At 41.3% G+C, this 23,258-nt stretch overlaps 2 protein-coding genes across 5 annotated transcripts in view; both read right to left on the minus strand.

Annotated features, from left to right (window-relative positions):
* csnk1g1 (casein kinase 1, gamma 1) overlaps window positions 1–14,098 on the minus strand; it is a 28,316-nt gene extending 14,218 nt beyond the window's left edge. For 3 of the 4 annotated variants that reach the window (XM_062398311.1, XM_062398297.1, XM_062398288.1), the window contains exons 1-4: window positions 13,872–14,097; window positions 7,673–8,098; window positions 6,574–6,614; window positions 5,564–5,633 (exon numbers count right to left, since the gene is read on the minus strand). In XM_062398311.1, coding sequence (XP_062254295.1) covers window positions 5,564–5,633; window positions 6,574–6,614; window positions 7,673–7,859 — 298 coding nt within the window. In that variant the 5' untranslated portion in view covers window positions 7,860–8,098; window positions 13,872–14,097. Of the gene's footprint in view, window positions 1–5,563; window positions 5,634–6,573; window positions 6,615–7,672; window positions 8,099–13,871 lie in introns of all 4 variants that reach the window. The other variant, XM_062398302.1, reaches the window with a different exon arrangement.
* A 963-nt stretch (window positions 14,099–15,061) lies between these two features.
* Window positions 15,062–22,277, minus strand: LOC133964692 (sorting nexin-1-like). The gene is made up of 15 exons (XM_062398948.1): window positions 22,137–22,277; window positions 20,600–20,747; window positions 19,847–19,980; window positions 19,700–19,766; window positions 19,521–19,564; window positions 19,263–19,404; window positions 19,094–19,172; window positions 18,878–18,953; window positions 18,577–18,690; window positions 18,180–18,273; window positions 17,843–18,048; window positions 17,186–17,329; window positions 16,681–16,761; window positions 16,350–16,421; window positions 15,062–16,212 (listed from the first exon to the last, which is right to left on the minus strand). The coding sequence occupies exons 1-15, from the start codon at window positions 22,254–22,256 to the stop codon at window positions 16,162–16,164; spliced, it is 1,572 nt and encodes a 523-aa protein (XP_062254932.1). The 5' UTR covers window positions 22,257–22,277; the 3' UTR covers window positions 15,062–16,161.
* Window positions 22,278–23,258: the final 981 nt, after the last annotated feature.

Consider the following 23,258-nt stretch of genomic DNA (forward strand, 5'->3'; position numbering starts at 1 on the left):
TGCACATTTCTTTAAACATCCAGTTGAGATGAAAGAACATAAACAGCCTGGAAAGATTCTAATATTTGCTGCTTCTAGCTTTGTTCTCATCTCAGCCAAAAATATATCTGTCTTGTTACCTATTAAACGCTCCACTGTCTCTCCAAGCTAATTGCTAATTGTCTTTCATTTGATGCTGGTGTTTTGTATAATGGATTCATCAGAGCTTATTTTTATTGCAACGAGCCGCCTGCTGCGTTGAGAACTGAGTTGATGAACCTGGAGAGAGTGAATCACAACAGTTCAGTTTCCAGCTGTAAAACCAAACACACAAGTTGATGTTAAATCTCAAAGAGCCGAGGAGAACATCAAAGATCCTGTCACAATGAATATTCCACTGTCACATCAAAGATGGTCAATTCTGACATTTACATACGAGTTGTAGTTTGTGTGCATCCACGAAGGAGACCTCTCAAAAGAAACTAGAATGGCACTGGGAGAAAATACCTCCACCAAGGCCAAATACTCCCTTAAATTCAATTATGCTACACCAAAATGTAACTGGCTCTTCCCTGACCCATAAAACATTGTTCCATTAAATTTCGGGATAATCCGTCCAGTGGTTTTTGCGCCAGTTTGCTGACAAGTAAACAGGAAAGCATAACCTCCTCGACGGAGGTAATGAGCTGCTCCAATGAAGTCAAGTGAAGCGAGCAAATTGTCATTATAAATCTATTGTTCTCCTCCAGTAATTTAAGCAGAGATGCATCAGGAAATATTAATCCACAAATCGAATGCGTTCCTAAAGGCATTTGACTCGCCAGCTGGGTCATGGGAAATAAACTGCAGCTTGAAAGGCGGCACGAATGTTGTCCACTAGCATATGAGCCCGTAGGAGTCATGTGGTGCTCCATCTTGTATTTCTGGACACCATTATGCAGTTCTGTGGGTTGCTAATTGTACCGTAGGAATGAGTGCCTTGAAACCCCGGGTGCCTGTGGGAGGCCGAAAAATGTGTCAGATTGGAGATCTGCTGTAAATAAGTGGATAAACGCTTGTTCAATTGAAAACGAGGTTGTTAAAGCTTTTGACTTGCAAACGTAAACCAGGGAGGAGAGGACCGTCATTACCTTCGAGAAAACAATCTTCATAACGAGGAATCTGTGTGTCCTGCACTGAGAAGTGAACTCTAAATTGTAGAGAAAGACTCGAGCTTTAAAGGGAAGCCACCAATTTTGTGGGTTCCTCTGTAGAGTACTCACATCCAATTTTCTTTAGAGTAATGAGAACAATGCCTGGGTGTAGTACTAAGTTTGGTCCACAGTGTTACGAGCAAGTGGGCGGCGCGTGGTACAGACAAACAAAGACAGCAGGATAACTTTCGACCGAATGAGCAAACTGACAGTGGTTCTCTCTGAGTGAATGAGCAGAATTAGGATTATTCATATAGTATTATTAAGCCGAATTTCGCATTCACTCTGTATGTATTTGTCGGTCAAAGGGTTTAATCTGAGCTAGACGAACAATGACAGAAATCCTCACTTTTCAGACAGTGTCTGCAGGAAAAATCTGTTTTATAAGAGTCTAAATGTTTAAATTTTTTTTTTTTTTTAACGGTATCAGAACATCTCTACCAGCAATGCAGTAATATTTTGTATTACAATTGAAATATTGGATCAAGATGTATCAGCTATACCCATATCATTACTAAAAGCAGCTGGTTTGTGACCTGAAAAGAAATAAAACGGAATTCAAATCATAACTGCAAAAGAATGTATTCACAAATGTATCAGCCACTGAATAAAACAGCCTGCAGTGCCCAGAGTCAAAGAACACATTCTCCTATGCATTACTGTAATCTAATAAAGGCACCTGCTGCAGGTTTTTACAACAAAAGAGGAGAAAGCTGGATGTGATGAATGTGTGAAGAATGAATATGACTGGTTTCTAGCTCGGCTGAGAGGCACTCACCCAAATCTCCCCGTGCACTACATTTTCTGTCTGCACAATTTTTCAGCCAGCTGTCAGAGAGCAGATCTTTGTCTGGACCTGATGAGCCCAGTCCTGAGCGTGGATGTTTTATTTTGACCATCTGGATCTATTTTTTATTCTTATTAATAATTAAGGGAAACTGCGATAAAGAACAGGGCTGTAGACATTTCAATCAAAGCCTTATTTAATTTCTTGTACCATTATTTTGGTGACCTACTTTATGCTCTAACTGTGCAACACATTTAATATCCCATCTCACAGAGGCTACACTCAACAGAAATGTTACACACGTGTGAGGGAGATTTAAAATGGCAGTTTGTGGAGACACGCACGTCAACATCAAGTGCGTGTCTTAATAAATTAAGGGGAAAACATTGCATGTAATAATTAGTGCGCGATGCCTTTCTGTGTGGAATCTGTATGTTCTCCCCGTGTGTGCGTGGGCGTCCACCCACAGCCCCACTAAACACAGGTTATGTGAATTCGTGACTCTAAACTCACTGTAGGTGTGGATGTGTTTTTCTTACTATAGATGCATGTGTGTGTGTGTGTGTGTCAGCTCTGTAATAGACTTGTCCAGCATGTAGTCAATTCTTCCCCTGCCGAAGGTGCCAGTGCCACGGATCTGCAGTTTTAAAATTGGTGGATAGATGCACTATAGCTGTGCAAATTAAGGACAGGTGAGGATTTGTGGGATGGGAGCAGAGATGTAAGATATGAGACTCGTGTTTGTTCTGCAGCGGCTCTACACAGGTTGCACTGTGCTGATCCACTTCAGTTTACTGCTGCACTGTTGTTTCAGCCTGTGATTGGCCGCTTGGCTCTACAGTCAAATCAATCAAGCAGTTTCATTGTCATTAACCTGCTCATCCTGTTGATTGTCAATCTGATCATTTGTTGATTCCTCCATTTGACCAGCGGTCTCATTCTGTTTCATTCATTTGCCTTTGTGAGTCACAGAGCTGCAGAACTAGCTGTTCGTTGTTGGTATTATTGCAAAGACAATGGAATTAATTCAATTTATCATTCAATGCATGATTGATAAGTCTAAGCAATTAAGCTGCACTGAGTCTGAAAGCAGCTGTGAGGGTTGTTCCCGTAGACTGAATATGAAGATGGACGACGCGTCTCACTGTGCAGAAATGAAGCCAACATATCCTGACTATGAAGACTGCCATCTTTGTGTATTTTCAGCCAGTCTGCCCAGTAGCGATGGGGGGGGGGGGGGGGGGGGGGGTGTGGCTGGGTAAGAGAGGTCCAGCCAATATATTCATTGAACACTTTGAACTTTTTTGGGGGGAGCAGTCACATCATCCATCTTTAAACACAGTCTATGGTAAATGACTCCCTCAACCACTGATACGACTGCATGGAAGTCTGCTGAAACAATGCTCTGCAGTTTCTCACTTTTCTATTCTTAACAACAATTCATGTTTTCACATTAATAGAGACAGACATCCAGGATTTGAGGTCTGGCCTTGGCTTTACATGTTTGTGAAACCAAGTGCGCTGTTCCACCATTGGAAGCTTTTCCTCCTTGGGACTGAAATGGTTACAGAAGCGGTGTCGTGTTTCACGAGGAAGAGTAGCAGCCAATACCTTTAATAGCTCAACAGAATCCACCCACCCCTGAACAAACCCTCTTCATCTTAAAACAGAAAGCACACAAAGACAAACGTCTTGTCCTTGGCACAACAACGCCTCATAGTCTGCTGCCTCGAAAACTGAAGCAGAAAAGAAACTCCTACTTCACAGGGAAATATTTGCACGGAATACAATGAGAGGAGATGCTCGATTCCTAATTGAATCATCCTCATTAATATCCAGTGATGGTTGGTTATGCATCAGAAAACAACACCTGATTGAGCATTTGAGTCAAACCACATTAATTCATAAGGAGCCTGTCGCACACCGTGACAACCACATTGGCTGAGAGGAACGTGGCACAGCTCACAGCCAAGAAGAAATGAGGTCACGTTATCCCATCTGGAGGCGAGGACAGAGGCAGGTTAGCACAAGGAGAGGCAGACCCGCTCTCTAAATATTTAATGAGTTTCCGCACAGTTGGCCTTTTCCAGCCTTTGCCTTTGCAAAACAATGGCCATTATCCTCCCACCCTGGCTATCTTGAAAAAAAAGCACATCAAGGACCACACATCACACGGATTTAATTTTCTGTGTCAACTGTGACCGAGAGCAGCCCTAAAGCGTGACACCGTGACATCACTGTTTTATCAAGTCCCCATTGGTTAATAAATGCTGATCAAACTCAGCTCATGCTTGGATGGATTCACGACCACCACCACTGTACACACACATTATTCCACCCATTTTACCAGAAGAGCAATGAACCACAATAATAAGAATTAAAAAAAAGGTTTTTCTATTGTCCCATTGTTTCCTCAGTTCCCACCCATTTCCTCTAGTACCAGGACTAAAAATGTCTGCCCTTAATTTAATTCTCTGCTGTGGTCATTCAATCCTCAAGATTCTTGTCAGTGGTGCTTGTAACAGGGACGCGTCAGCAGACCTTGACTAATCTTTTATGACATAATAAAAATACTCTGTGGAGCAGAGTTAAGGAACTATCATTGTCTTCAGTTCTGAATAATAACACAATTTAAAAGATGCATGTCAGTGTTTGTGCCATCTCTGTTTAACACCATGAAACAGGGAGAACAAGAGAGAAACCGTTGCCAAGTGTGAACAATATAAAAATGATCATAAACTGAAAAAGTTTGGAGAGTGAACCAAGGTTTAGTCAAATAAAATTGCCCCCATGAGAGCGCATATCACTGCCAGGACCCACTGGTCACCTTAAACTCAATCACGCCACACCAAATTACACAAACAAATATCAGACCCCTTAATGTGTATTTGTAACTACTGCTACTACTACACATGTGCATGAAGGGCAACCCTCATATGTACATTACTTTTTGCAAATTAGTTTAATATAAGGATGAAGGTCGGGCTGATGGACGAGGACATTGTCCATTGACGACGGCCATCACTACGTTCAACCTTGTGACCTTAGGAAAATGATCAATCATTTGTGGATTATATATTGAAGATAAACCAATGCAGAAGTACACTGTGCCAGTGTCACACACTGAATTAGTAGCTCAATCAGAACTGGACATAGGACATGTGCAAGTTCAGTGTAATAAAATCAGGACATCACTGATGTACACCACTGAATATAAGGTGCATCCTCAAATACAGTCTACAACACCTCCCGTTTATCTAACCTAAGAAATTACCATCGGAAAAAAGGATCAGCCACTGCATGTTTTTTGGTGCATAAGAGGCTTTGTGTCATATTGAATTGCATCCTGTGTCCGTCTAGTTTCCAGCAAGGTCACTGCTAACCACACTTTCTGTGCACAAAGGCACACACACACACTCATGTAGACAGAGTCCTGGAGATTAAAAGAAGTTCCTGACGCAGCTTAATATCGATATTGTAACCCGAGTGCAGTAATCACTTGTTGTGAAAATGATGCAATCTTCTGTGCCGATCTTACAAAACAGTCAAATCATTGTCATGCAGTCGCACAAGCACACAGTGGCCAACGAGTCTGTGACCTTACCTGTAGTTCCCAGTGTTTTGTAGAACCTGTACTCTAAATGCAACTGTGGTGCCCTCGACTTCACTGGTTCCTGCACAGTGGACACATGAAAACCAGTGATCAGTTAAAGACAATAACCTCATAGACAGATAAACACTTAAAACTGTATCATACTCATATTTATAGAGTTAAGAAACAAGGTGAATGGATTGGAGGATCTTGTACCGTCACCTCATAACCTGTGAGGTGTCAACAGTTTTTTTGATGACTCATCTTGCATTAAGGAGAATATATAAAAGTGGGGGGAAATGTCAGACCCCATTAAAATAGGTTCGAAAATAATTAAGCATAAAATGATGTAGTAAACACACTACCATATTTAGAGTGCCCAACAGGGGGCTTTAAACTAAAAAAACGTTTCAGTGAAACATTTCTAGGTATTGCTAAAAGCACTGGATCTGTGTCATGTCACCATACAGTTGTATGAGCAACTGCTGGTGAGCTTGATTCCCTGAAATCACAACTCTCCAGTGAGCAATACTACAAGGATGAGTCAGGAGTCAGGACTTCCAGTCCAGCAGCCACTGCAAAGACACACCTAGCTTAGTTTCTACACATCACTCATGTTTCTGTCAGAGAGCCGTGCAACAGAACAACAATCAACTTACTGCGCTACCCTGACTCAACCCGAGTGTGTTCGTAAGAAACAACGAGGATTTCAAGTCATATTTCCAATATTAAAGTGGGAAAGGCTGTCAGAAACAAGCATTACGTTTCCATTTAAAGCTTTTTATCACTCAAACGTGCTCGTCTTACTTTTGATCCATCAAATTCTGATATGATGTTATATTCAAACAATTTCAAATGCTAAAGTAAGGAACAGAATGACTCATTGTGCATCTCCCCTTGTCTCTTAAAAATAAACAAACATTTGTCATCATTTGACGATTTCTTTCAAACCATAACCATGAAAAACAACATTTCTCCACCACATTAAAATGTCTATAGACAGATAGAAAGTTTGCACTTACCAATTTAATGGCTACATACTCGTTAGTGTAGAGATTTTTACCTGAAATACGACAGGAAAGAAAAACAAACATTAGATGGCTTTTCAGTGACGACAGGAATCTCTATTGAAACTTCCACGCATCAGGTTCTTTTGTCCACTGTGAATGAGGAACATCTGACCAAACATGGTGGTGCAGTCTAATTGAGGATATATGTCAATACTGTTTATATAGCACATCTTAAACCACTTGGTTGACCAAAGTGCTTCACAAGTATAAGGAACAACAAGAAAACAGCAACACGCAATACATCACAGTACAAGTAGTAAAATTAAATGAGATAGAAAGTAGAATATTTTAAGTTAAATACAATAAAATAAAATCTGCTGGTACAAAACCGTTTTCAACTCTAGGAGAAGGCCAAGAAGAACAGATACGTTTTTACTAATGATTTGAAGTGTGCTAGAGAGCAGATCTAAAGTGGAGTGGTAAGTTGTCCCACAAGTTTGGGCCGGCTGCTGCAAAGGCCCGATCACGTCTGGTTCTGAGCCTTGTTTCATGTTAGTCCAGGAGGATCTGAGTGGCTGATCTCAGCTCTCTAACTGGAGTGCGAGTATGGAGGAGTTCAGCTAAGTAAGGTGGAGCCATTCCATTTAGAGATTTAAAAGTTAGCAATAAAATGTTAAAAAAATCGATCCTGTGACAAACAGGAAGCCAGTGGAGGGAGTGTAACACAGGTGTAATATGGTCTCTCTCTTTTCTTTCTAGTCTAGGCGAACAGCAGCATTTTGGACGAGCTGCAGGCGTTTAACAGATACCTGGTCTAAGCCTACATACAGGGGAGTGCAGTAGTCATTATTAATATTTAGTTTACCCTGATTCACGTAACAGATGGACAGATAATTAGTATCATGCTACAAAAGCCTAAGATATAGACGTCAAAGGACCAAAAAGCTGAATCCAAACCTTCTTAAACAGTTAAACTAAATTACAACTATGATCTTTTGTAGGATTGATGCATTTTGGTTCAGTGTAGCTAAAAAACTGGCAAAACACAAAATCATTAAGAGCTGCTATATCAACTGTAAGACAATTTCACACACATTTAGTCTCTACTTACCAAGCTTCAATTCACCAAAGTTTCCACAGCCGATCTTCTTTCCCACACGGAAATTTGGCCCCACCATGAGGACCCCAGAGGAGCTCGAAGATCCAGACGGCCGGGACGAGTGTCCGCTACGGCTGCCCTGGGAAACCTTCGTGCTCCTGGCGGGCCGCTCCCCGTATTTATCTCTTTGTTGATCCATGGTGAGAGCAGGTCAGTGGGAGCCTGGAGTGATGCACAGAATGGCCTCCTGGGCCGGGCCCGCCACAGCCACAGCCCCGGTCACTGGCAGCGCCTGGACGGCACAGTCAGGCTCATGGGACAAAACCTGGCACCGCGAACCAACACTAGTCCCCTTCCTCACCCTGTCGCCTTCAACAGTCGCTGTGAGGCCTGATCTCTGGCCTGAACATTGGAGACTTGAAGGAGAATGTGGAGGATCTGTAGGAGAGAACACAACATGAGAAAAAGAAGCACAACACATGGCAGTGTGGTTATAAGGATATGATCCCCATGTTGCATGTCTAATAAATTCGTTAGTGAAAACTAAAGCTTTACGAATACTTCAACAATCAAATTCAACATGAAAAAAACCTGTCTCCCTGTCTCAGGACTTAAATAGACGCAACATGATGAAGTAATTATTAATAAAGCACTAAGGTTGAGGGCCGTGGTAAAGCAGGTACTTCCTCATTTAGGTTTCACTGCTGTAGATAAGGGAAAAATTACACTCGATATTTGAAAGCTTCCTTTGCTTTGCTCTTACAAAGGATTCCTGATGTCATGATGAGGAATCATACGACCACAAACACAGTCAACACCACGACTAAACATTTTCTAAATTTACTTTACGGTATGATATATTTAACTGATTCTGAAGGTCACGGGTCATTTACGCGCTTTCAAAGAAAATCCCTGTTCACAACTAGACGGAGCTGAGTGAGGACCCGAGCGGCTCACTGCAACAGCGCTGCTGGGTTCGAGAGATAGTCATCGACTCCACGGTGGACACACAACACACACAGCAACCAGTCTGAGCATCAACACAAAGCTTGAGTCTTAGCTTTGCGATGGTGAAGGCATCTAAAGACTCTGCACCGCCCACGGCTGAAGCCTGGCGGGAATATTATGTAAACAATTATGTAAAGCTACGTCTGTTTGCAAGGACACCAAGCTTAACTTGATGGACACTGATCTGGTTTTGCCAAGTGTTCACTGATAAACATTATGCAAATATTAAATTGTGCGACAGTGATGCGACACAGTTTGGTAAATGATGAAGAAATCACAAACACATACGACTATTGGGTGTGTATATAAATATTACAAAAATCATGATTTCTACATGAAAATTTCCATCAAACTCTACTGTAAACTGTACTTAAGGCGCAGAGAGGATGTGAATCAGTCAGATTGTCAGTCCCACTAATCGTGTTTATGACTAATTATCCAGACAGGATACAGTCTCCCATTAAAAAACGACTTTTTATGTTTTTACAACAGAAAAAAAACAACAATAGTGATTAATGTTTTCATGACAATGCTGTAATCCCTGAGCATGGAAAGGCTGCTACTCAAAGTATTTGTGTGTGTGTGTGTGTGTGTGGGCTTCCGGATGACTCACGCTCAGTATTGCCTGCACAGATCACAGCATCAAAGACAGCTAGTTTGCTCTCAAGGGCAACTGTGCACTGTTGCTGTTACATAAAACCAGGAACAGAACAACACGGCTATAAAACAGGTTTGCAGCAGAGACCAGCGGCGAGCTATAACAGTTTCCATTGTGCAAATAATCATCTGTAGGCTACTCCTAGTCCAACGGGCGCCAACGTTTAGATTTGCACCGGTTCATCACATCTCAACACAGTCACACACAAACTCTGTGGTTGATGCGGGAGAAATACACACAAACAAGCTGCGTTGGACCTGTTGATATCAGACAACTGCTGGTTGCTGCTTTTCACCAAGCCCAGACTCAGGCTGCATTTAGGTGGACCTTACAGCTGAAATGCAGAATTACACATGATCTTGTAATACTGCCTTTAAAACTTCAGATTATTTTGTGTTATATTATTTTGCAAATATATTAGGGTTGCATTGAGGTATGGTAAGAGTGTAAAGTTTTTTCTTCTTTATTTAATTGAGGCACGATTAATTCTAACCACTAATCAGATCCTACGTTGTCTCGTTGGTCATTTGTTACATCTGCTCGTGCAAATGGTGTAAAGTAGAGCTGATTAAATTTGAAAAGACTTTCTTTCTTCTCCTCAATAATGATGCTAAAAGCAAAGCATCTACGTTACAAGCTTCTACGGCATCAAAGACAGCTTTAAGTTCTTCCAGTTGAGTTCGTTTTATATATATATACATTATTTCCTATTTTGATATTCTATTTTATACTATTTCTCTTATTTTATTGTATAGTGTGTAATTACTTGAGCATTGTTAGAAGAGAGCCTGAGACTCAAGCATTTCACTGCCAGCGACTGCTTAATGTTACTGTTAACATTTGACAAATAAAAAATCTTGAATCAGAGGAAGAATGATGTTCACTGCTCCAGATGCCGTTGTGTACGTGAGGAGAAAGTGTGTTTCTTTTTTGGACATAAAAATGAACACTTTTTCTCAGGTTTCCAGTGAGACAGCATCACCACAGTGTCGGTGGATTTTCAACATGTCTGGACTTGCCTAACCTGAGGATTACCGTCAGAACAGAAAACATCAGAGTGAGACAAGAACGTAATTCATCCCGTCAGTCAGCAAATCATTAAGGGGGTTAAACTTCTGCAACCTTTAATTACAAAGGTATCTCCCATTAAACACTATAATGAGCCTTTAGGTATAATTGACCTAATTGTGGATCATTTCATCTGTATGTTGATACACAGGTTATTTATCTGCTCTGTGTTAAATGAGTGGAAATATACTGAACAAAACTTAACTAGACCATGTTATAGATCATCAAATTCAAATTCTTTATTTCCACTTAACTTATGGAGTAGAAAATTAACATCCACAGCTTTGAACTCTAATGCCGTCCAGCAAAATAACTACTTCCTTTATGTATGCTCAGTTTCAGTTGAAATAGGGTTAGATCTAACTCTATAGTTTCTCTAGGACGATGTAAAGGTGGATTCAATCATTTCAGCAGGAGTCCCTGTTGTTTGGTTTACAGTATACATGTGTTTGCTTTAATACTGTGAATCCACAGCATGGAACTACAATTCATGATCTGGCACACATGTTAAAGTGTGTAAATCCATCTCTGTCAACCACATAATTAATGAGAAGAAATTCAAAGCCGTCAGCTGGACTGCTGCAGAGGAATAGAAAATGTTCTGCGGTCTTTACAAATGGGTGCTTCACCTTTGATTAAGGCTTCTTCAGTTCTGATGCAAGGCGGGGAATCCCCGGCTTTCATCCTGCGGCGGTGCCATGTCTCCTGATAAATGAGGATATGCTTGAGCATACACACCTTTTGGCGCCGCATTAAAGCCATTTTGTTTCCTCAGGAGGTGAGGACATTAAAAAGGATTTAATACATTCATATCCCATTGCTCATTTAGCTAACTGACCCGTTCTCCTTTTTACTGCACTTCTTTTTTATTTAAGAGCAACTGGAAATGCTATGACTTGCAAAAACAAATATTTCAGTCAGATGATGACATTTCCAGTCGTACTTTATATTGGCTCAGCAAATATCACATTTAGCACTGGTTTGGGAAAATGTCTGCACATACATCAAAAACATCGAACAAGGAACCGTGTGACGACTAGGAATCAGACAATTCAGAAACAGTCTAAAGCCGTTTTAAAGTCATGACCTGCAGGTGAAGTCCGGACAACTGGTTCCACAGTTTACCAAGAGTTTGTCTTTCACACGTGCACAACGCAGCGGGAGACGCGTTCACAACACGACAAAACCTGCACATTATCCAGGTGAGAGGCGGAGCAGCAGACAGAGACAGGAAGTGACCCGTTTACTCCGCTGCTGAGATCACGTGATCGTGTTAACAGCAACCCGACGCCGCCGTTAGCTCTTATCACCACTAACTCTCTTCTTATCTTTGTCGGTGTCTTCTACGTGTATGACACATGGATATAGCAGCGATGTGTTCATCATCTTTTGCTAACCCTAACCCTGTTTTTTTATTTTCTGGTTCTAGTCGCACTGAAATGATGATGCGGGGATTTTTGGGGTTTAGGAAATAAATAAAGAAGCTACAATACAGGTATTTATGTTTTACTATTCAAGTTAAATGTGGAAAACCTATCAAAACAAACAAACAGACACGGCTGTTGACTGTACAATCACGAGCACCGGCCCCCAGCAGAAACACTGACAACAAAAAGCTTGGGGGAAAATGTACGTTTGATTATACATGTTATTAAAACTAATGGTTTAAAGAGCGTTGACGAGTATCTGAAGTGGGTTAATGGCTACTTTCATAATTCAGCACTATTCACTGGCGCATTTGCTTCACCAACAAACTAAAGCAGCAGAGAAAAACGTGCCTGTCAACATGTCGGGAGGAACTGAAAAGCTTCTAGCTGATTAGCACCTTCTAAAACGGACTAAACTGCTGCCATCTTTTCATTTATACAGAAAACTAAAGGTTCTGAGTGGAGTGATTAACCTTCAGTGGAAAGATCAGCCTGAGAGGGGGGGCCTGCCAACAGTGCAGACTCCTACTGTGGCAGTGCCAGCAAACAGCTGCCTCTCTCCTTAAAGGCCCCACTTACAATCTACAACTGCTGAGAATTTGGATTTTATATATGTACACATGTATACTTTCCCTTCTCCATCAACTCCTACAGAAACATGCCTGCACAAAGTGGCTCTGATGTGGACCCACATCCATGTAAATGGTCTCATATTTCTAAAAGGGCTTGATCTGAAAACATATCTCGGTAATACTGCACAATCAGCAGATATCTTCCATGTTGTAAAGACAACTTCCAGCTTACGTGAGCTTTACTGAGGCGCTCTCGTTCTGTCGTGATTAAGTGCACATGCAGCACGTTGAAGGACGAGCCTTTGACCCCAAACTAAAATCGTTCCCGGCTAAAAAATCTGCAACGATTAAACATTTCAACTAAATATGGAGGAAAGGAGCGAAGATTTACTTAACCTGCTTTTTATTTATTTATGTTGAGGTTTTGTAAACACTGAAATGTGTCTGGGTGGCATTTGGGGAAGTGTTTAACTTTAACTGCACCTCAAGAATACATGCATTTGCAAGGACACACGTTCTACCAGCCTTTCCCACAGTGTGACCTCGTCTCCACAGTGTCAAGCTTTTGGGAGAATGTCCAGCCAGGATCTTATAGTTCCACAGAAATGTCAACTTCATGAATGCAAAAAAAAAAAGCTTCCCCCTGAGCAGAGCCACAGCTTATTGATTCACCGAGCAGTGGAACCAGGAAATCCACCAGCTCATCATTTCATCGTGGTGGTGATGGTGGTGTGTGTGTGTGTGGGGGGGGGGGGTTTACAACGTACATAAACAGTGGAGACCATGTGGCAGTTACTACAATAATCAAACTCCAGCTAAATGCTAGGGCCAGACTGATGGGGGGGGGGGGGGGGGCTGGGTTGTGTTTGCTAATGTAATATCCTGTGAGTGTGCATCCATGACCTAGCACACAGAGGCAGTAGTAACATGTGTGTGTGTGTGTGTGTGTGTGTGTGTGTGTGTGTGTGTGTGTGTGTGTTTGGGGGAGGGAGGGGGAGATGTACAGGGGATCGATCCCTGGTGCTCAGGCCTCCGGTTCAATCACAACAAGGAAGCGAGTTGGCAGCTCCACGCCGATGTTTCACGGACAAAGCCCGGCTGACGTTACACATCGATCAGTGAGCCAACTAGCCCGGGCTAGCCGACACAAAATAACCCCCCCACACACACACACACACACGAGCGAGCTAACGTTAGCCAAACATTGCTTTTAGCCACGGCGGCGGGGTTTACCTTTTAAAAATACCTCTAGCGGAATAAATCACGATACGGAGCGCGGGGGGGGGTGGGGCGAGATGGTAGAACAGCCGCGTCGGTAGCTCGGTGTTACCGCCTCACTTTCTACCGACGGGTCGGTGACAGCTGCTCCGGGCGCAACAAGGAAATTAGCCCCTTTAGCAACGAGAGACGAGAGCTAACAGCCTCCGGTCGAGGGTAGCTGCGGTCCGGCGAGAGAAGCCGGAACACGGCGGGCTCACCTCGGCTGCGATGTCTCCTCGCCACCTGGGTGTCTGGTCCCGCCGAGCGGAGGCTAGTGGCCCCGGGGAGCCGAGCGCCAGGTGTATGTTCTCGGCGTTGACTTGTGGTGTTAGTCGTAGTTTCACGCTGGCGGCGGAGCGTCGGTAGCTGCTCTCTCCATTCTTCACTGCTCGTCCGCCTTCGCTGCCCGAGGAGGGTTCGAAACACACCGGATGTAGAAACGAGGCACCGCCCGCCTCACCGCGCTCACTTCCAGGTCAGGCTGCTGCAGGGATGATTATTCAACAAACCTTTTTTTCTGAGCATACGAGAAAACTTTATTGATGCCCTAGATTCATTAGAAGCCCCTTAGCTATTATTATTATTGTTTATCTTGTTTATTTCATTTATTAAATTTCCTCATATTTCCTTTGATTTGATTTCCTTTTATTTATTGTATTTCGTTAAATTCCATTTATGTTATTTATATTTATGTAATTTCAATTATTTCATTTATTTAATCTGACTCCATTTCATTTACTTTGCGTATGCTTGTGTCTGTATTGATGTCATACAGCTGTCCACATAATGTGTTATATTATATATGACTGTCAAATATTCAATAAAGACAGAGGAATAAAGGGGCACAATTCAAATACTGTGAGAACACCTACACACCAGTCTGCAACTCGCAAATACTGCAAAGTAAATATGTACATTTACTCTGCTGATGTATCTTTAGTGGACAATTACTATAAGGTGAGACAATTTTATTTATCAGGCCAGTTTCATTAACAGACGTTGATTCAAGATGCTGCACAGGAACATTAAAGACGGTGAGGGTAAAATAAAACGATTTAGGTGAAGCAATTAAAAGGATACAAATTAAAAATGAGCTGAAAGAGAAAAGTACAGCAAATAAAACAGAACTATCTAAAATGATGAAATATAAAATGTAGTAAATTATAACGTTAGTAAAACAGTTTGGTGAAAGGTAGTTATGCATAAAGAAGAAGAGTTGAGACAAACTTCCGAAGTTCAGATGCAATTTTCAGTCAACAGCAGCAGTTTGAAGTCGTGGTTAACCCTAAAGATATTTCTGAAAAAGAAATACAACTAAAGTGATTGCAAAAGACCGTTGGTTCATCATTCCTCCATGTGACTGAAGTGAAATTGGGAAATCACAACACAAACACACAAAAACAAAAGCCAGAGCTTATCCAATCGTATTTTATTTTGTACACATACCTGTTTAGTGATTCCAGGAAAATGTATGTGCTAATGCAAAGTGGTTACAAAAATAAAGCACATTCTTACAGAAATATGACATGACAGAAAAACTACACTCAAAAATGCTGAATAAGAAAATAAGGGCCTGTAAATCACTTGAATGTCAGTGCCTTTCTGTCATGGTTACACAAATTTATCCAAAAAAATATGGTTACAAATGACTTCTGACAGAGTTTGTGTGATTTGATTCAAGTAGTGTACATGTGTACATACAGGTCGAGTCATTCAAACGGGCAGTAAACAATCTCTGCAGTGGTTCCAAATGATTTCCTCTGGGTCTCAACCTCCGACACAAAATAATTGAATCACTTTAAACTGTAGTGAGAGAAACAGATTAATATAATAAACACGATTCTATTAAACACATCATCATAGAAAGTGTGATTGCATTCTCTTAACTTGCTCTCACTGTAACCTTACATTTACTTTATCGTTACAGAACAACTTGGACAAGCCTGTAACCTCATCACATCGGAGTTTGAATATGTTTTCTATGATCCAATATGTGTGATACTCTGTAACAATGTGCTAATACTCCTGCTAAATGACCTCAGTCATCAATAGTGGTATTTCATTAGGAAAACAAAAGAAAAAAAAACAGTTTCTCCAACTGTACAATACATTTTAATGCTTTGTAAAATCCGACGTGCGTCCATCAACGTAAGCTGTTAGAGATTGGAATGATTTGCATACGTCTACCTTCTAATGTAAACTATAGACAATGTTAATCTAGGCAGTACCTCAGAGTTAAAGCATGTTACCTCAAGGTTCAAGCATGTTTTTTTTTTACATATACTACAGCCAGGTTAACCTTCCTGCCATATACCATCTTTAAGTCAAGAACATAGACAAAGAAAAGACAATCTTAATGTAAATGCAGCAGCGTAATATATCAACTAAACAGACAGAAAAAAAGAATTGATGGAAGTATCTCGTATGTTTCAAAAATGTCCTCTCACTTTCTGGTCAAGAGGTAAAGTGTAAAAAAGGCATTTTAGGTCTTTAAAAAGTCTCTCTTCATTAAGCGATCGCCTTTGCCTCAGGCAGGAACGCCTCCCAAAACTTAATAAGCTGGAACAAAAGACAAGAATAAAAAGCCTGTTAAAAGGGGTTGTAATAGTAAGACTTCAATAACCAATATCTAATATCTAAGTGAGTAAATTATACATGTTGAATATAAATCTTGAGATATATAAATTAATGATTACCCGATGTTGAGAATGCAACATGGCCTCCAGATATCGGACTATCTGGCTCTTGAAATCCTTTGCTTTTTCTTTCTGAAAGGAAAAAAGTTTTGTTACATCTCAATCTCACAAAAAAAAAAGCTTTAGGAATTACTGGTGAAAAGAGATCACACCTTGAAAAGTAAGAATAACTTTACCCTTTTAAACCAACCTGTTTTGGTCTATGCCCTTATGGCGGTAATTATAATATACAGTATATTCAGGTTTATTACACGAAGACATTTATATTTACAGAACACAGACTTTAGCCGTGACAGTAGACAGTGTAATTGAGATGGTAAACCTAACATACCTCAAACCTGAGAACCTCCTTGCGTACCGTCATGCCAATCCTGTCAAAGTCTCTCTCGAACTGAGTGACCCTCGACTCCCACTGGAGACATGAGGAAAACACACCAGCTGCTTATTAAGAAGCGTTACAGACACACAATACACAGCCTGACGTCCTTATCTAAAAACACAGGAATTCATCTTATCTGAGAACATAAAGAACAAGGAAACAATCTCAGTAAAAAAAACACTCTTATGGTACTAGTCAAAATACAACAGGTACGTTGACGCTGGAACAGGCTCCACTTGTGTCGAGTGGCCAGTTAATTATCAGCTGGATGGTCATAAAAGAGACTGATACTCCCCTCGTGTGACTTTACACTTCTTTTACTGCCTGTTACTTCCTAGACAAACTTGTAGGGTTATCTGCTCTGCTGTATTTGACATTTAAAACAATGTCAATGAAAGGACCTTTGAGACATGGGTGAGTCCAGCTGAGGCAGCAGCCTGGTCAGTAAGTTTGTTACCTCAGTGATCTCTTCTTTAGCCTGCTGCAGCTTGTCAGGCTTGTTGGCCCACAGCAGCTTGGCCTCGGACTCCCTCTTCTTCTGAAGCGTGCTCTGAGCCTCCTGCCATCTTTGCCACGCCCGCATTCGCTGGTCAAAACAGGCCTGAGGACATACAAACATTTATATTGTAGGTGTTTCTCTCAAGTAGTAACTCAACACCAGAAAAATTCTTCAACAAAGGTAGCATGCTTGCAATGGAAACTCTAAACTAATAGCATATTGGTAAATTGCAGAGGTCAGAAATGGAGTTGAGGTAATGCAAAATTGCAGAACTGAGTTTCAACTTGAGTTAAAAGAATGAAAACTTGAATAAATGCCACTTTATGCTATTTCAACTGTTTCACATTCGTTTCCCTTATTAAAGTACAGATCCCTCTGTCAGGTTATCTTGATCCTTTTTTTTTACATTGTGATATTTCATACATAAATAGTAATGCTATGATTTAACCTCAAGAGATTACGTTGATTTTAAACATTAAATATGTGTTTATAATCCTGCTGGTATTTGGAAGTATTCAACTTTTAATTGTCCAGCCCTTGCTGCCTCTAAAGAATATTGATATTATCTTTGCTTCTTGTTTTTGTCTATCTACCGTTCAGCAGCTGTCAGCTTACCCGCACAGTACCCAGCAGGCGGATATAGTCGGCCAGCAGCTCTGCGAAGATGAAGAAGTCACTGGCTGCCTGCTCCTGATGCAGCTGCTCCATCTTATCCTCCACCTCTGCCAGCTGGGACAGGGCCCGGGACAGGGCTGTGTTGTCCTCAGAGTTTCCCAGCATGGCCATACTTTTGGCGAATACTGCAGTGTTCCCACAAAGCTCTGGTGTTGCGGGAGGAAACAGAAAATGTGTTCAGTGTCTTTGTTTCACCCTAAAATACATCAGCAGCATTTTATATATAAAAAAAAAAAAATGGGACAAAGATGAGTCAAGAAGGGCAGAGGCAGCTCACCCTTCCTGTGATTGACCAGGGAGTCGACCACGGCATGAAGCTTCCTCAACTGCTGCTCCTCATTCTCCACCTCCTGGAACTTGTCCTCAAACCACTGAGACACAACACAAAGACGACAATGTAAAAGAAATAAAACAACTTCATCAGATCTACAATAGCCTGTTTTATTCGTCCTATATTTCAAGTATGGCTGTTACGATACCACCATGTACTGTGATTAAAATATAATAATCATGCTCATATCTTTCCTTCTTTTCTTATTTGCCTCTGGTCACTCATTATTCCTCTAAACAGAAACAATTATATAATTCAGTAATGATATGAAAGTAACTAACAACTTCCGTGATGAATTGTACTTTGATAAACAACACAAACTGTAAAACACTTCATCCCTTACAGTGTCGGACTCATTCATCTTGATGGTCATCTTGTTGACAGCATCTGATGCCTTGCTGATCATTTTGAGGAAGCCAGCTCCGCTCAGCGCCTGGGTGTTCACAGCCCTGGGAAGCTGACAACACACACCAACACACACACATAGCACCTGAGAGACTTTGGCAATATGTCATTCTCAAGAATCAACAATGTAAAATACAGAAATTTATGTTTATGATGTTGAAGATTTTGTCAATTGGAGATGTAGTCCTTCTCCAACATATTACTAGTAGAAAATCTTTTGATATAATTAAAATACGCACATCTTCTCTCTCCAAGAACGCACGGACATCAGGGTCTTGTATTAACGATGGGTGACAGACGATTCTCTGAAGATATCTGAAAGAAACATAGTGGTGGTAATGTGAAGTTAATCAAAAGTCGTAGAGCCTAAAAGTGAGCACACACAATATTCACAAATAAACAACAGGTCTGGATGAAGTTTAATTAAAGGACGGAGTGAAGGATCAGATCCTCACCTCTCCAGAGCTGCTCTTCTTCTCTCCACAAACTCGACTGACGACGGATCATCCATTCCCACCTTCATCTTGGTCATTCCTGTTGGTAGAAATGACCGTCACGCAAAGGACAGAAAAGGTTCAAAACATATAGACAGTAACAGAAGAGGTAAAGAAACGTGATACACACCTACTACATTTTTCTCGGGTGGTGGTGGAATGATGCAACCATGGTGCGACTGCTTGACTGACAGCTTCTCATAAAGACCCAGGAAGTCACTAAATCGCCTCCTCACAGAGAAGGTTTTACTACTGAACATGGCCAAGGAAGTCTGATGAAAGAGGACAACGAGTATCCAGATTAAATAATGCATAGAAACATAAGTGAACATTTAAATATGTTAGTGATTCAAAATCACACAAAGTAAAAATAAGCTTGTCTACGCACCCTGGTGGACACTTTGTAGGCCACATACGCATTCATGCCATCCCCTAGAGCCCAACAAAAGACATCGACAATGAGGATTAATACGATTTATGTGGTGCTTCACAAATAATATCTGAACAAAGTCAAAGTTCAGATAGTTGTATCACAATTTTGAGACATCATAAAAACAAGGGACTTACCAACTTTCTCAGGGTTGGTGACAGCAACATCCAAATCAAAACTATCCTTCTCTTCTTCGTCTTCCAGCTGCGATTAAAGAGAAGATTGGTGATACAATTCAAACTCTGCAGATACAACTCAAACTGAACTGTTCCTCTGGCCTGTACCTGCTCCAAGGAGGTGGCCTGCATGGGGGCAGGGCTCTGAGCGGCCGATGAGGCAGGACAAGGGCCAGAGGAAGTGGGAAGTTCCTTCCTTCCAGAGCTAACGGACTTCTCTGTGCTCAGCTCCACTTGTGCATCTGGAGAAAGAAACGCTTTTAGATTCATGTATGTTTCCCTTTATACAAAAAGAACAGATAAACAGATAATAGAGCATACGACAGTCAGGATCAAACACAGTACACACTATGTCATACTGAAGAACCACATATACTTTGTCCAGAAAGTATATGTGAGTAAGTGTTCTGGTTACTGAAACATTCAGTGTGGGAAATCCACAGTTTGCAATACAACTTTATAATTGAGATATATATATATATATATACATACAACTTGGGGATAGGTCTGTCCATGGCTGTAGGTTATTTGCAGATACACATAGCAGGCACTTGTGTGAATCATGTTGAATGTTTTAAAACTTCCCCCGGATGTTTGTTAAAGTAAACAGGAATCATGTGTGTGTAAATCTCTGGAATGCCCTATTAAGATTTTAATTAAAACAGCCTGAGCATGACCAAGGCTCAAAATAAACCATTACACAATACTTTGAATTCTGAAGAGCCTGTAAACACTAGAGATTGGAAATTGAATGTATTGCTGTATGTATATTTTATTTTATTTGCCTTTATTTAACCAGGTTGGTCCCGTTGAGATACAATGACCTCTTTTCCAAGGGAAGTGTATAAATGGATTCCTTACCAGCAAACAGGTCGTTGTCATCATCAGAGTGAACTCCGTTGGCTTTGGTATTTGTGTCGCTGGCCTGCTCTTCACTGAACAGATCCGGAGGCTCTTCACCGACACGGTCTGACTGAGAAACTCCTCGACTCACAGCCACAGGGTTACTCTGCACACAGGAAGGACACGAGTTTGGAATGAGCCACAGAAACACCACAGAGAGGAGCTGACTTTAGATGAGCACTTAGGTAATCCTGTCTGCTGACTGTCACAACCTTTAAGAGACACAGACAGTGGTGGAAAGTAACTTAACACATTCGGATGGGTCATATGGACAAAAATGACACCAAGGAAAAATGTTGATATATATAATAATCAGGGTTTATGCCATAGTATTGTTATTTCTTTTAGGGTTTAAAGACAGGTGCTTTTGGTTCTTACCCAATGAATAAGCATTATATCTGTAAATATTGGAGTTTTCTTATAATACAATTTTAGTTTTATTGCCCAGCCCTATGAGAACATTTAATCAAGTACTGTTCTCGAGAACAACTTTAATTTATAGTTTTTTCTTTACTCTATTTTTCTAGGGGAAGTATTGTACATTTTATCTCACAGCTTCAGCTACTATGAGGATTTTACTTAAATAAAAGTCAGTTTCTGGAATACAACACATTGTTAAAGTTACTCCCTACTTTCTCCTCTCCATGTTCCAGATGACTATCATCCCTCTAAACTTCTCACAAGGTTGCATTTAAAAAAGGATTTAAATGAATTTTTCCCTAAGTGTGTGACAGATATCTGAACAGTAGATACAGATGTGTGTAACAGAAATTATAATACTCTACAGATGTATCTTGTGACCCTTTAGGGACCCGACTCAGAGCTTAGGGACCACCTCACTTACTTGGTAGATAGCTGTATACAAAGAGGTTAAAAACAGCTGCACCTCCAGCAGCTACAAAAGCAAAACTACAGTAAAACAAATCATAATGTCCTATATAATGATGCATCAACACCAGGGGACATTAACCTGCAGACTTAATGATATTGCTGTTGATATATACACATGTATTGTTTTATTTTATTTGATAAATGCACCTCTTTCCCTTGCACAATGACAATAAGTGCTTTTCAGTTCTTATCTGCTCTCTGTGTACTTAAGTGGAGTTTTGTATCCAGGTCTTGTACTTGTAATAGAGTACTTGTACACATTGGGGGATGTAAACACGGGGTCATGACAGCTGCAGCTGAGTCCAACAACATCTAATTGAATCAACACAGGCCCAGGAAGCCACCAGCAAAGCTCCAACTCCACAGTTACGAGTCCGGCCTAAATCTCGTACTGCTCACGGACACTAATTCAGGTTAAATCCTCTGAATCTCCCGCTGCTCTGACATGGAACCGCACGTTTCTCCTCCTGTCAGCGGGGGTCGGTGCCGCGGCGGCTGCGGGTCGTATCAGATTAAGAGGCGGACTCCCGGGCTCGGACTCCCGGGTTCCACCATCACCTCCACCACCCGGGCTGGGACCAACATAGCCGAGCCTTGGACCTACCTTACTGACGAAGATGTCCTCTCCTTCGTCGCTGTCCCCGTCCGCCATGTCGCTGGCCCCGGCTTCTGGCTCCTCGGCTGCGGGGAGAGGAGGAGGACTCCGGTCTGACCTGGCCGCCATACTGCCTGTTGTTGTGTAGGCGCTGACGTATGCGGAAGTGGTAAACTGGGGAGCGGGCGGCTGCAGCGACTCCTGCTGGTGGTTGATTGGTACGGCATGCCAGAACCTCAGATACAGTACATGGATATTTAGATCTGCAACCAATTGCTCTGCACACAATCTACGTAGATATTTATCGTCCATATGTGAAATACTGCAGTGTTTTCCCCTCACGTTATTCTACTCAAAGTATTTGTACTATTTCTAATGGAACTTTTGGCACATTTGTGTCCTCTGCACATCACAATGTACTTAAACGATTGTTATAAGAGCTAGTGCAATCATCCTGTGCCACTGCACTTTACTTTATAACGTTTCTATATAAGCCACTACAGTGAAAAGTCTATATAATGCACATACTTAACGTTTTTATACCTCATTCTGACGTGCCTGCTGCTGTAACAACTGAATTTCCCCGGTGTGTGGATCAATAGTTATATTTTATATTGCGCATCCCTTTCTAATGTTTACAACATATACCACAGTCCTAGATATTTTAATATTGATCTTTTTTTATTCACAAACAGGCCACAGTAAATTCCCTGTAGGTTTAAAAGTAATTGGCAAACGGATTCAGATATTTATTGTACTTGTACTGGGAGAAGAATCTCTCACTTCTGACTCTCCTCTAAGTTTCTGCATTTTTGTGCAAAGGTCTTTTTGCCATCTAGTTGAGGGTCAATGATGGAGGATGCATCACCTTGTGGACATTGTTAAACCACATGAACCAAACTGTAATTGTATATGGGCCCCACAGCTGTGGCCCAGCCGGTCGTCCTCTCACCAGAAGGTCGAGAGTTCGATCCGTTCCATGTCCTCAGGCAAGAAGCTCATGTTGCCGCTGACGGCTGTGTCCATGCACATGGATGGATGAAAGTGTGAATGTCAGAACAGTGCTGTTAAGTATTTTGGGTCATTAAGACTATAAAAGGGCTTTATAAAAAATCTACAAATTAAATTTCA

This window comes from Platichthys flesus, chromosome 1 (genome assembly GCF_949316205.1).
Source record: "Platichthys flesus chromosome 1, fPlaFle2.1, whole genome shotgun sequence".
Lineage (NCBI taxonomy): Eukaryota > Metazoa > Chordata > Actinopteri > Pleuronectiformes > Pleuronectidae > Platichthys > Platichthys flesus.